General features: G+C 50.6%; 1 protein-coding gene across 1 annotated transcript in view; it reads left to right on the forward strand.

Moving 5' to 3' along the window:
- The first annotated feature begins 559 nt into the window (after positions 1-559).
- B4GALNT3 (beta-1,4-N-acetyl-galactosaminyltransferase 3) overlaps positions 560-14,585 on the forward strand; it is a 70,111-nt gene continuing 56,085 nt past the window's right edge. The window contains exon 1 of the mRNA XM_055809055.1: positions 560-785. Coding sequence (XP_055665030.1) covers positions 644-785 — 142 coding nt within the window. The 5' untranslated portion in view covers positions 560-643. The remainder of the gene's footprint in view (positions 786-14,585) is intronic.

Consider the following 14,585-nt stretch of genomic DNA (forward strand, 5'->3'; position numbering starts at 1 on the left):
AAACGCACTCGTTGCCCGAGGTGCAGGGCACGTTAACATGGATGCAGCTGTGCGCAGCTGTGTGAGTTCGAATCGCCCCTCGCGTCCTGCTTCCCTCCAAGCACAGGAGCCACCATCTCCCGACCTCCTACCGGAGGGACCCGCCAGCGCTCCCGCCGGCACCACACCGGCTTCGAGCAGGACCGGGCGCCGGGGCAGCGTGCCCGCCGCCGCCCTGGCGCAGCTTTCCCGTAGCCTTGGCGGGAGCGGAGAGCCCTGGCAGCGCTGCCCCGCGGTACGCCGGCGGGGACGGCCCCGGTCCGGGTCCTGGTGCCGGCGCCCGGCAGCGCCCAGAGCGGCCGGAGGGCGGTGAGGGGCGCAGCCCCCGGCTCGGCCCCGCGGGGCGGAGGCAGGTGCGGGGGGCGGTGGCAGAGCCCGGCCGGGAGCTGCCCCGCGGGGGCGCGGCGCCGCCCCGCACCTGGGCCCGCCCCGCGGAGGAGGGGGTCCGAGGCAGCGGCGCCGCGCCGCGCCGCGCCGTGCCGTGCCGTGCCGAACCGAGCCGAGCGAGCCGAGCTAGCCGAGCCGAGCCGTGCCGAGCTAGCCGAGCCGGCGGCGGGAGCATGCCCCGGGGCGGCGGCGGGGGCCGGGCGCCCTGAGCGGCGCCATGCGGGGCCGGCTGCTGGCGCGGCTGCGGCGGCGGCGGGTGCTGCGGCTGCTGCTGGCCCTGGGCGTGCTGGCCCTGGGGCTCTGGGCCGCTTACCTGGAGCTGGTGGCCGCGGCCGGCGGCGGGGCAACCCCGGACCGGAGTGAGTTACCCCGCAGGGCACCAGGGGAGGGGAAGGCGGGGAGGGGGGTCCCGTCCCGTCCCCGCACCCGTCCCGTCCCCGCGCTCCCTGGGGAGCCCGGCGGGTGCCCGGGGCTGAGCGCAGCCCGCGCAGCGGCGGGCGGGCGGGCGGCAGGGCGCTGCCGGCGGGCGGGAGCTGCTCCCCGGGGAGCCGTTAGGGACGGCAGTGGGTCCTGTCCCTCGGGAAGGAGGCGGGTGTTGGGGGGGTTCGCTTTTCAGCCTTCGGTCTGTCGGCTCTCGGCCTCGTCTCGGTCAGGAGAGCTGTCAAAACGCGACCTTGCTGGCATTGCAGAGCCCGGAGTCATGGCTTTGTGGTGCCTCTTGTTCTTGGTGCTAACCTGGAAGGCAGCAAAGAGTCTTTGAATATTGCTTTGATGAGAGAAGTATGCAAAGGAGGAGGGAATGCATACCCTGGAGATGCACACCACCCGCCTCGTAGCGGGTTCATTACATGCACGCTTCTAGGAGTACAGCCACAGCTGATACCAAGTGCGGTTAGCTTCTTTCTTTCCAAATCAGAGGAAAACAGTTATTTCTGTCAGCATCATGTAGGGTTTATGCTTCTCTTTTTTTTTTACAGCCACAGGAAAGTTTTGAATGGCCCAAGGTTGTGTAAAAGCCTGGGATGTTGTTGCTGCTGGTTTTAAAATAGTATCAGTGCTTGGTGCCAATCTAACTTGATATTGTTTTTTCAAATACATGTCACCATTTAACTATTAATACTTCTCAGTACCTTGATCCCTTCACAACACATTATAAACCCCCTGACTCTTGGTGCCATGAGTCGGGCTTGGTTTCAGCCTTAAAGTTTAGACTGGCTGTGCAAGGAGCCCCATGAGCATCTACTCCTACAAAGTCCATTACAGGACTTCAGCTTGTCCATTTGTTCTGTATTATTTGTGATGTTAAGGCTAAAAACACATTTATTGTTCCAGCAGCAGAAGAGATCTGATTTCTTTGGTTAGGATAAATCCTCTAATGATAAATCTTTTTATGCCTGGTGGATTTGGTTGGGACGTGAGAAGGTGGGTTGCACTATGAGTCTGCTTTGTGTTACGTCTTTCAGGCAATCTAGCCGTGCCTCTTTGCCAATACCCCCCTAAAGATCCTTAGAGGAGACCGCAGAGGTATATAGGGGAGTCGTGCAGTGCAGCAAGGGAGGAAACAAACCACTTGGAGGTATTTAAAATAGTGGTTATAAGGAGAGAGGGGCTGAGTCAGGTGTTTGGAGCTGTACAGCTGACAGTCCTTTCACTGCCAGCAATGCAAAGGGACCGGGAGGGGATGGGAGAAACAGGCAGCGAGCGTGAGGATGGAAGAGATGCACAGGAGCAAATGACTTCTCTTATGAATTGGGTTCTTCCTCTTTGCTTTTAGACAAGGTTATTTTTACATCTCTGTTGTAAAAGCCATTCTCTTTTAAAACTGAAACTGGAAACAGTGACATGAGTGTGGTCACCACCAACTAAATCAAGATAAGGAAAATAATTACATTCTATGACAGTTCAATTACATGGAAGTCCAGGTTCTCCCAAATCCACCAGAGACGTTGCTGTGCATTGCATGTGGAAGGTGTTTAAACACTGCTGGAAAGGGTGGGAGGGTGAAACCCTCTGGCAGGCATCTCCTCACAGCTCTGCATCATGGAGGGAGAGCAGCTGTGCCTGGGGAGCCAAGGCTCTGCAGGCGCGCCGGGCACTTGGCATCATGTTCTCCCAGCCTCGTGGCCAGAATTCTGGAACCTGCTAACAGGAGGAAGGTTAATCTGTGACCCTCCCCACCCTTCCTCTTGCCCCTGTACCTCTAAAAGCCTGCTTTGTTTTAAGAGAAATCAGAAGTCTGAGTGAAAGACAAATAGCATTTGTTTTCTTTTGGCTGTTAAAACTAAGTAATGTTTTCTTCTCTGGGGACTGGGGCGGCTGTGTTTGTGACTCCATGTGGTGACTCTTTCCAGAGATCCCAGGGAGCTGATGCAGGAAGGAGTGGCTCCCAGAGCAATTAGTACTTTTCCCCTCTTCTTTCTGCATTGTTTTCTGTCACATGTCCCAAATGGGAATACTACTGTAAGTCACACCTGGGACCAATCGAGAGCTACCACCTCATCTGATGCAACAGCCTCCCCAGTTGTTAATGATAAAATATAAAGGCTGTTTATTGGGTAATTTTTCTGGGCAAAAGGCTAAGAGGCTCCATCCACTGAGGCCAGAAAGCAGAAGAGCTGCTGGGCTTTGAAGGAGATCTACAGGAGATCACTGTGTCCACTCTCTGTGTCTTTAACGGAGTTTCTTCTTGCCTCCCTAAATGGCGTTGCAGAACAGCCTGTGTATGGAAAGCCAAGTATGTTTTCTCTTTCCAGAGAGGTGAGCCCTCCTCTTGCAAGGTTGTAAGGAGTCACACAAAATAATCCCTTTCCTCTACACCATGCATGGGATGGAGCACAAGCTGCTGTGATGCCCCCATGCTGCCCCTGCTCCCAGGTCAGTGCCTTAGAGCAAGTCTTCAGGCATGGTCGATCCTCTCCAGCTTTATGCTCCTCTTCCCCCACCAGAACAGTGTGTGGTGGAGGAAGCAAATGTCAGGTGGCCGGGGTATGGGTGTTTGAGTAAGTGATGCTTAAAAATTGAGGCCCGGCTGTCCTCCCCTGATGTATATGAAGCTCAGCTATGCAAACATATAAATAAGTTTGGGTGAAAGAGAATAAAGGGCCTTGCTAATCATTAGTACCCGTTGGCTTCCATGGCACTGCGTCACTGTACACTGGGAGAGGCTCTGGCTCTGAGGGTCATTTTGCTGTAATGTTAAAGTCAAAGATTGAGGGACCAGCCTGAGGTGCAGAATTCTTGCTTGGTGTACCCCATAGGTTGGGGCTCATGCGTGGCCAAGTTGATCTGAGCCCTTTTCTAGCTGTCTGAGAGGTTTGCGTTGGACTAGACAGGGACAGATCATGGTATTGGCTGTCATGAGTTGGAGCGGTCCTTTGAAGGTGATGCTGATATGGTCAGTGGGTCTAGTCAAAAAAAAAAAGATGTGACTGCATCAAGGTATTCCTGCATATTCTTCCCAGGGGGCCCTACTGGCAGGACTGTTGTATCTCATTTCTGTTGTTGTGAAGCTTGCTCCTTTTTTTATTTTTTATTTTTTTTATTGAGCATATTTTTGTTGCTCTGCTGCCCAACAGGTATTTATGGGAATCTTAAATATGTTTACAGCTGAGTGAAGAAAAACAAGCAGGCTGATGTGAGTTGAAGATGGGCACAACTCTCCTCACGTGAAATGTGGCCTGTTGTCATCCAAAACAAGTTGTAACAGGCAGGACACTGCCTCCCTGCCAAGAAATCCGAGGAGCTGGAGACAGTCTCTTTACTTCCACTGCTGAGAGGCACTAACCTCTGTGGAGTGGGCTCTCCAGTAGAAATGTTTTTCTCGTCTTTAGTAGCTGCTATACAGCACGCTTTGCTCCCACAAGTGAATGCCGGAGGTGGGAACCTCTCCTATTTCAAGGGTAAATGAAGTGTTGGGGAGGGAGAAAATACCAGTAAAGCACAGAGCAGCCAAATCTGGAGAGCGATTCCTGCACTGTGCCTTTACTGCTGTAATGCTGTTGGCTTGGCAGCGCAGCTGGAAGGGGCAAGGGCAGGAACAGGTCTCCCTCAGGGAGGACTCCTCACCCCAATACCCTGCCTCTTCCAAGAGCTGCCGCAATACTTTGGATGGAAAATCTGGTGGGATGGGGATCTCCTGCTACCTCTGGTTTTCCTCTTCTGTGCCCAGCAGTGCCTCATCTTGCCCACCCATGCAGAAAGGTGTGACTCTGAGGGAGCAAGCCTGGCATCAGCGAGCCATGCTTGCAGGGAGGGAGGATGTGCAGTGATCCCCCTTTGCTTTAAAACCTTGTGTCAACATAGTAAAAGCAAATCCTGATCCCTGCAGAAACTTGGAGGTGAGGTCATTCCCAGCCGTTGCTGTGCAGACTCTTGTTTTTTCTGCTGCAAAGACCATGGTATCTTGGGAGGCGATAAATCACTTGCACTGATTTCCTTTATACAGGTGTGAGAGTCGCGCTGAGCCAGGCGCAAGCAGGGTGTGCATGATTAGATTAGAATTCTGGGAGGTGCAGCTTGTAGGAACAAGGGGTTCAGGGGAGGCCTTCTTTAACCTGCCTCTCTGGCTGCTTCAGCCTGTCCCTGTTCCTCCAGATGTTATTGTTGCGTGTAAATAACAATGGGAGTTTGTTATCTTTCTATCTTGCATTGTGACAAGTGGTTTCTGTCCAGCTTCTCGCTTCGTGGACTGCCACTTTTCTCACTCAGGAGCGTGCAGTCCCACTCTCTGAAGTGGGAAATAGGGGTTCAGAAGAAACTATGGAGATGAGCAAATAAAAAAGTCCTTATGGCAAGACTTCCACGTCCCCAGTATTATGTACCTCTTTAGTGTCCCTTTCCTTCCCCAGAAGATTGGTTTCTTACACCCCTCACCATGGTGAGCTCTCTCTGATCTTCATGCACCCAAGCTACTACAGAGCAGCGTGAGTTGCTTTAAAACTGACCTGAGTGTTGGTGTGAATGGGCAGGTGCGTGTGTTTGTCTGAGGAAAGTAGCTGGTAGAAAGCTGAAGTTGCTCATTTAATGTAACTCATCGACTTCCTTGTGTAGCTTCCCTGCCCAGGATCCTCAGCAGCACCTATGCGTAAGGGTGAGCACACCTACACGTCCAGGTTCATTCATATGCACGTGGGCTGACCTTAGCAATCGCTCACACGCAAGGTTACTTGCCTGTACATGCACAGTATTGCTCTTTTGCATAGCTAATTGCACCGTAGGTTACCGAGTGCCCATGGGGAAATACTGGACCGTGTAGCTCTCCTGTGGCGGCTGAAGTATCTGCTTCCTCTCTGTGGAAACTGTTGACCCAGAGGAAAAGTTAAAACCAGCTGTCACCCCCAGAGCACCTCATCCTGACTGAAAAAATGCGTTGACAGCAGGGGAACATCTGTACCATGAAGTTTGCATAAGATATTTCTGGGCTTTTGAAGACAGTAGTGAGACTAATTCATAGGGACTTGTGCTGAGCAACACCGTTCCCCAAAGCACATTGTGGGCTGCTATAGCTATGGGCAGAAGGATGGGCACTGCAGGTGGGGCAGATTTTTCACTTCCAGGTGGTCAGTTTGGTCTCCCTGGCCAACGATCAGAAGTGCTGTCACATCTTGCTCTGCACTGGTGTATGGGAAGGGAGTCAACATCCCCAGGCCCATAGTCACAGCAGAGAAGCCAGGGCCACCGAGCCGTTTGGATCGTATGCTGGCTTGGTTGTGAGGTTCACTGGCATCGCAGCCAGGGGATGCCTCATGCTAGCTGTGCCACACCTGTCCGGGGCCAGCATGTCCTTTCACTGCTGCTGGGGTGTGTACTGCAGGTAGCTTGTGAACCTGGCTTTTTTTACTTCTTGACTTGAAGTCAGGTGGGGATGGATTTGCCTCTTAAATAACCTTTTTGCAGAGCGGCACTGAGTGCCTGGGGGTCCCTGTGCACCAAGTGAGAGTTGTGAGTGTTTTTTCTTGGAACCCAGCTTGCAGTTTGTCTGGCCACTGAAGATCCCCGGATCGTTTCCAAACATTTCATATTATCATTATAAATAAACTCTTGCACCATCCCTTTATCCGTGACAGATTTGTGTAGCGGTGTGCCAACACTGCATGTATTCCTGTACCACACCTTCCTTTTTTGAGTCAGTCTGGATTAGGATGACCTGGATCTCATGGAGTGGTGCCTTCCTGTGCATCTCGTCTGCGCTGTGGGTTGGTCGAGGAATGCTGTTGTCTTCTGGAGATGCGTTTCTGCATATGGTATAGTAACATGAAGGCTCTGCCTCCTTTCGCCTGCAAGCTCAGGCAGGTGTGAAGGAAGAGTGGTGCTGGGAGAGATGATGGACATAGTCTTTCATCTGGCTGTTTGGAGTTACTGACATCCACAATATGGTAAAAGGCAGGATGTTTTCCTGAGGACAGAGGTCGCCTTGTAGGTTATGGCAGTGGGGAATGGAGTGATGATGGGGTTCTTCCTCTAGTGTTTACAATAGCCTCAAGAATTGATGGGGTTATGTATTTCGTTGTACTTTGACCTTTCCTTTCCTATTCATTGTTGCTGTGCATTGATGTTCCCTTTTCCAGTCCCTTCCCAATTCAATTGCTTTTTTTTCAGGCTTGCAGTAATAGCTGAGAAGGGCTTTCCAAGAAAAGGAAATAAGCTATCTTATATAGATGTGGTTTGAGATTTAAGAAAGATCCATGTCATGCCTTGGGTGGAAACAGATGTGAACCTGGTCCTTAGATACTTGTGCTTTTCATGATGTTAGAAATTCATAGTCTGTGTGTAATCAGCCAAACCAAAATACACTGGGATTTTGACCAGAGCTCCTCTGTACTTCTGTTTCCCTGAGAAGACTTTCCCATGGCAAAGCACAAAGGCTTTGATATTCCTGATCCGGAGAGAGCCCCCTATCCTTTGAGATGCTAAGATAGTCTGGGATAACATTGCTGTTAAGTAAATCAGCCTTCTCCAAAGACGTCTCAGAACAATAATTCATGCTGGCATAGTAAAGAATTTTAAACAACTACACAGAATAATAAGATGCAATTACTCTTTGAGATGCCGGATGTTTCCAGACAATCCAGGTTGTCAGGTAGACCTGTGAGTCTCCCTGAAGCATCAGTGCGCCTCTCACAGGGTCACTGATTCTGATTGTATAATTTTCTAAGGCTTAGTTATTTCAGCATTCTGTGACACTTTCCCATTTGAGTTCGTTTTTGAGTGGGAGAGAGGTCAATGTAGCTTCTTAACCCCTTTGTTTTTAGAAGCTGGAGGTGCTGTCACCTCTTACTTTCCATTGTAGGGCTATCACGTGGCAAAAGTATTGCATCTTGTGCTAGTCTTGCTTTTGTGTCACTGTTTTTCATCAGAGATGCAAATGGTAAGTCCCGGGCCTTTGCATCATCCACGGAGGTTTTCTCCCTTCCTGGCTTCCATCTCAGTGACCTTGATGTTGATTTCAGGCAGTCTAAATATTCTTGGGTTTTTTCCAGTTGAGCCAAATATGAGCACTTGACAGCTGGTGCTACTCAGTTAATGTAAAACCACTGAATACAGATCAGACTTGCCTATGGGGCCTTCTATAACAGACATGTTTTCTCTTTTTAACTTTGTTTTCTGCTAGCCCTCTGGACTGTGGGTATTAGGAACTAGGAGGCTTATATGGATGCCAGTGTTTCACTGAAACACGTGTAAATTCATGCACACTAAACAGTAGTTCATTGTCAGGTGTTATAACCCTTTTACCAGTAAAAATATTTGATCTACATCATCACCTGTTAGGCTGCAGAATTGCCTAGTAGACCTCTCTTGAAGTGAGGATAATCTACATAAGCGGTATGTGTATTTTTTCCTGCCATTCTAAATCAATCTGTTTCTGCCTTGCTTCAAGAGGCTGCTTATTTCCATGTCATTAGTGTGGGCTGTTTGACTTGGCCCGTCTATTTGGTGTTGGCAACTCCAACAGCTTCCTCTGTGCTGCCGTTCATTTGAGCCTAGTTAAGATATCTCCAGCCCTTCTCGTAAATACTTCACTTCCTAAATTAGTTTTATTTATATTTCGTAATGTTATTTTCTGTAAAATTGTAGTAGTCATGTCTGGGTGCTATTAACCCCATCTAAGCCGCAGAACAAAATTTATAACAGGCTGAGAATATCCTGTCCAGACCACCCTGTACTAATAGCCTCAATTACCTGCTGTGGCAGCTCACTCAGCGTTAGCTGCCACAGTCCATGTTTTGTTGTAAGCAAGCCGGTTGGAAGGATTTTACTTGTTTTCAATCAAAAATGCAAAAGAAACCAACACTCTGATAGGAGACATTTTTTTTTTTTTGGAAAACCTGGCTGAATTATAATTTCCAGAGCTGTACCTTGAAAATCAATTGTCTGCCTAACATAAGGAGTAAATATAAGAGGTCTCGTTTTGCAGTTGCTATGTCTTGAAAACATCAGTGCACTGTTTCAGAGGAAATTTTGCAAACAGCAATTATGAGCCATAGTCTGTACTCTCATACCAATGGGAGGGGGTAGTCGCATCTACTTAGAAATTCAAATTGACGCCCGAGCTGAGAATGGAAGTGTTATGAAAGTCTTTCCCAGGTCATATGTTGCCCCTTTCTTATTGGGGAAAACAAAAAAGAAAAAAAAAGTGCCAGCAGAGCGACACAGGGCCCAATCCTTCCCTCTCCCTCAGGGGTTTGGTTGGCGGAGATGACACCTCTGCACACTCCACGAGCAGGGCTGGAGGACAGCAGAGAAGGAACCACACAAGAATTGGCTTTGTAACAGCTTTATGGTGTGGTGGGAGACCTTGTGCGTGCTGGCTGTGCCTCCCTCCTTGCCAGCAGGATGTCTGGAGGCTTCACCCCCTTACAGTCACTGCTGAATGTGGGAGACTGAGTTTTTTGCAGGGAGCTGGGTGGGTGCAAGGTCACTGAGGACCCTCAGCCCTCCTGGGACATAGTCTTGTCCAGGGGAGCCTAGGCATGGGATGAGGAGGGGGCTGGAACTGGAGCCTAGGGCGCCTGCGGGAAGGTGGAGAGCAGTCCCTGTGCCCAGGGGGTAGCAGAAGCGTGCAGGGGAGTGATCCCCAGGAAAAGGGTCCCTTAGCCCCCAACTCTCCTCCTCCCACAGTAGGGTATCTTTCAGGCCACAAACCCCCTAAGGTCCAGAACAGCCATCAGAATGTGATGAACATACCAGAATGTGCGATGCCACACGCATCGCTATCAGAATGGCCTCATGATGTTATAAGCCACCTTGCTGCATTTTGTGCCAGGCCTGAGAAACTGGCGCACAGTTTGCAGAGCTTCAAGGCTCACGAGGTCCAAAAATGGTTGTAAGAAAGAGGTGCCACCATATCAGGGTGAGCCACTACCCGTGGCTGCATGGAAGAGCAGGCAGGTGATTGCAGGAGATACAGAGGAAGAGGAGGCAGCATCAGAGGCGTGACGCCATCAACCAGGTAGTAGCAATGGCCATTGCTCTGGTGGCTGATGGTATAGAGCCCATGGAGGTGATCACCAGATCACACCAGAAGATCAAGAAGAACTGATGGAAGTGGATCCACCTGCACCATGGCTCACCGGGCACCAGTATGCTGTGCCAGGGCTCCCCACCGTGACACCATGGCAGTGGTGGTACAGGAGCGGTCAGCCAGCATCCTACCACCAGCCCAGGCTCTGCACCCAGCGTTAGCTGAGAGGCCCAGCCTCTGCTCCTGGCTGTCCTGCGGGCTCACCTGTTCCATCTTCTAGCATCAACAGTTGATTGCCATGGGTTGTGTGAGCCCTTATTTCCCATCCTCCACCCCTCCTGAGCAACACCCTCCTGAAGAACTGCCATCCGTTGTGCTCTGAAGGAAGCTCCTGAAGAAGCCATCTGAGCCCTGAGGAGAAGGGATGAAACAACCTGGCTTCCACCAAGCCGCTGTGGCAGGGTGACAAGAGGGCTTCCTCAGAGGAACACACAGGTCCCCGGGGCCTGGAGATGCCGTCTCTTCAGTCTGAGGAGGGGAAGGCTGCCCGACGGGTTGTTGAAGATGAAGCCAGACCCTCTGTGGTGGTGCCTAACGGACAGCAATGGATCTTTTGAGAGGCGGAGAGATGCCTGTTCCTGTGGAGCAGCAGGAGACTGCAGCTCTGCCAGGAGAAAGCGCTGCCCTGCAGTGTTAACGTCCCTTCTATAATGTTCCATTAAAAAAACAATAGAACAAGAAAAAGAACAGTAAAAATGTTTTCCTTCTCTCTCTTATTTGGTACTTTGGCAACTGCATCTGGACTCCCCTGCCCCCTCCTGGCCTTTGCTAATCCAGGAAGGACACTGGTGCATGGGGTGTCATCCCAGCCCAGGGCCTTCAAGATGGTGAGGGGTAGGGGCACACGAGGGCGGGCTGAGGGAGCCGTCTCTGGTCATGAGGGTGGTGAGACATTGGAGCAGATTGCCCAGAGAAGCTGTGGCTGTTCTGTCCCTGGAAACATGCAAGGCTGTGTTGGATGGGTCTTTGAGCAACCTGATCTCGTGAAAGATGTCCCTGTCCACGGAAGGGGGTTGGACTAGGTCATCTTTAAAGGAGGTCCCTTCCCACCTAAACCATTTGATGAGCCTGTGAGACAGGCCATGGTATAATGTGCTGCTGTGCTCGGTTCCCCTGTGTTTCTGTGGTGTGTGCTAGCAAGCGTCTGCAGTCGCCATCTCTCTCAGGCTTGTATTCAATTTGTGAAACAGGCTTGTGCAGCAAAACCAACCGACGTGTCAGCTGTGGAGCACTGAATTACCGCTTATTCTCAAAACACTAAGCTTGCATCGTTTCTTTCTCAGTTTCTCGGCTGAAATTTGAGCCCTGTGCCTGCCTGCACAATGCTTGAGCTCTAAAGGGCATTTTTTTTAAAGCATTTATTATTTGTCTGATACAATTCACTGTTCTAAGACTTGTTGTGTCCCTTCCTGCTGATTTTGAAACGGGCACCCTGACAGCAGCCTCAGCATTACTGTTGCCAAATGCTTCACCTGTTAATTTTAATTTTCCTTTTTGCCACGTAAGTTACGTAGACCCTTTTGTTTAAGCCCAGCAGGTCTAGCTTTGCCCAAGCCTCGGGTGGTGATCCTCTAGGACTGTCCCCTGCCCTGAGTAAAAACCTGTATTGATCGAAGTTTATATGGGTCCTAGGAAGGGCTTCAGTGCCAAACAGCCCAAATGGTGGTCTGTGGGAAAATGTTTTGACGAGTCGATGCTTGGTTTGTCTCCATGCACTGGCCAGACCACCAGCTGCAAGCACCTCAAGCATCAGAAGAGGTTTGGTATCAGCCATCATTCTGCGCTCCCCTCACAGGCAGGGGCAAAACTCTTCATAGAAGTGTTTAATTCAGGGCCGGAGCAATCCCATTTGTGGGAGGAGGAGCATGGCAGGGGTTGCTTCATTACCTCTTTCTGCCCAGATGCCTGGGCTGCTCCAGCTCCTTCGCTGATTCCTGGTCTAGCTCTTTTGCAGCTGCTTCCTCAGGGTGGGAAGAGCTTTGTAAGGTGTGTGAGTTGAGGGACAGTTGTACTGCTCCAGGTTGTGCTCTGTTGGGAGCTTGTTTATCCTTGGACAGATGTATTCTAATTCTGTCTGCTGTTTTGCTCTCCCACCTCTTCAGGGAATTGGACGTGCTTCGTGACACCAGGGTTTGATAGATTTTACATTGGTAATAACGTGTGTTTTCCTTTCCCCCATAGTTCTGGGTGTATCTGATCCCATGTGTTTACTTGTCCACGTTGTCCACCCACTCCAGTAGTGGAGCCAAGATCACCAGCATTCAGCCAGAATTTAATTTACTTTTTCTGCTAGTGCTTTTTCATCCATTGGCACTTTCTCTGTTGCTGGCATGGTGCTACTCACCTGCACCTAGTCTGCACCTAAGAAATGCCTCCGTCTTTGACGTTCCTTTCCTTTCTTGCCGAGCCCTTGTCTTTACCCCGGCTGCTACTCTGAAGAAGTCCTGCTGCTGCTGCTGCCACCATGCTCTGCACTTGCAGTTCTTCTGAACATGCTGCCTTGCTGGTCTTGCAAGTCCTTCCCAGGTGCGTTGCACCACTTGCTGCAGTGGGGAAGAGGGTCTTTTGTGTGTGCTGGTGGGGCAGGGGAGGGTGCACTCCTTGAAGTACTTTCCCCCTGCCTCGGTCTGGCAAGTAGTATTTCAGTTTGTCTGCGCTGTCTGCTCGCTGTCTGCATGCCATCAGCTCCAGCCATGCAGCCGATTTCCTTTGCTGCACAACTTGTAATTGCTTTGCCAATTAACTCTGGGTCTTCCAGTACTTGCTCATGAATGCTTTGTCCCAAAACCTCGTGTTTCCCAAGTGGCACAATTAGTTGGGTTTTATTACCTAAATTTAGATCTTTGCAAATTCTGTTTTTGCCTTTCTCTTGTAACTCTGTGTTTAAATACCCGACACAGGCTCATTAAGGAGGGGAAAGAAATCTTTGAGCAAGTCTTGTGGTTCCTGCAGAGGTAGAGAAAGAAAGAAAAATTAAAGCTGAGGCAAGCAGGAGCGAAGAGGCAGCATCTGGGATTATAAATGACAGGGATTGTGTAACCAAAGTCAGAAGTGGCCAGAAATGGGGCATAGTGAGTTGAGTGTCAGAGCAGAGTGATCAGGAAGTGCCGATGGTCACTGAAGAGTTCTACAGGGAAAGGAACTGAAGGCTAAGTGAGAAGCAAATGCTTGGGATTTCAGTAGAGCTGAGAGGCTGGAATTTACAGCCTGGAGTGTAAAGATCAAAAAGAGAGGTGATACAGAAAAGAGTCAGGGGGCACAGAGTAAATTATTGGCTTAAGAGTTTTAAAAGCAGTGAAGGAAGATGCAGGGTATAATAATTACAGAAGCTAGTGGGGACCATAAGCAGCTCTACTGAGGTGGTTAAGAACGTATTTGGGTCATAAGGGTGTTTGGTGCCTTGAAAATTAGTACCACGGTGGCTTTCTACTGTAGTTCATGTCTGCCAAGGCATCTGGTTTCCCTGTGTGGAGCATTGTGCTCAGTGCTGCAGCTGCTCCGCTTGATTTGCAGTGGGGTTACCTGTTTTGCCTTGAATGTCTAGCAAACGCTCAGGACTTTGCCATTTATTTCTCTAGCAATAGGATTTGCTAAGGTAGACAGGATTTTTTCATGGGTCCCTCTTTATGTCTGAGGGATGTAAAGTTCCTTTTCTGTAGGTATAGCAAAAATCAAAGAAAAGATGCCAGATTTGTGCACAGTCCTATGGTCCATGATCAGGTAGCATTTAATCTAGAAACTCTGTGGATTTGCTGAGGTTCATGCTACCTCTGCTCCTTTCATAATCCTCATGGCTCCCTTTCTGTCTTTCTTTCCATGCCCTTTTGGAGTTTTTCCTCTTACAGAGAGGGACAAGCATTGTTTGCTGGAAGCAGTGCAAGTTTGCATCCAGGCACAGGGGAAAACTCGCCCCGCTGAACTCCCACCACAAGCACTGACTCCCACAGCAGACACTGCGGTGTTACAGCTGTCAGCCTCAGCAGCGAGGGCATCCTGCCCCTGAGTAACCATTCTGTAGTAGGCAGCATGGTGGAGAACGGACCATTACAGGAAGGAGCTGGACCAGGCTCTTGCACGAGTGGTGTTTGCAAAGTGGTGTTTGCTTCTCATGGCACGCTGAGGTGCACCAGCTCCAGATCTGTCCAAAACTATGTAAAACGCATAGGATCCCACTGCGAGTTAGCAGCCTAAATTGTCCCTCTGGGCAGAAAGTGAGTCCTGTGAGCACTGCCCGGGTCCGGGAGCCGATCCCCTCGGGAGCTGCAATTTGTCCTTGCTCCATCTCTGGGCAATGGAGGAGGGATTTGCTTCAGCCCGAGTCACCGTGGCTCCCCTTTGTCCACCAGTGGTTTATATTTAGCTGGCAGCATGTGGCCATTGGGCTGTTTGAAGGCAGTGTCTCCCAGCCCTCACCTCGGTGCTGCCCAGCTTTCCATAGCGGTTGAGCTGCTGCTGCCTGGGTGGAGAGCTGGAGGCTAAAATTAGCAGGGAGCTCTTCCCTTGCCAAATGCTGTGTCTGACCCAGCCAAGCCTGGCAGGGGGGAGAGGAAAATGAGGTCTTACATCTCCCCACGCAGAGCACCCAAAATGCCTGCCAGCTTCTTGGGGGTCTCGTTGTGAGGGGTGGGGATGCCTTGCC

The sequence above is a fragment of the Falco peregrinus genome, chromosome 6 (assembly GCF_023634155.1).
Source record: "Falco peregrinus isolate bFalPer1 chromosome 6, bFalPer1.pri, whole genome shotgun sequence".
NCBI lineage: Eukaryota > Metazoa > Chordata > Aves > Falconiformes > Falconidae > Falco > Falco peregrinus.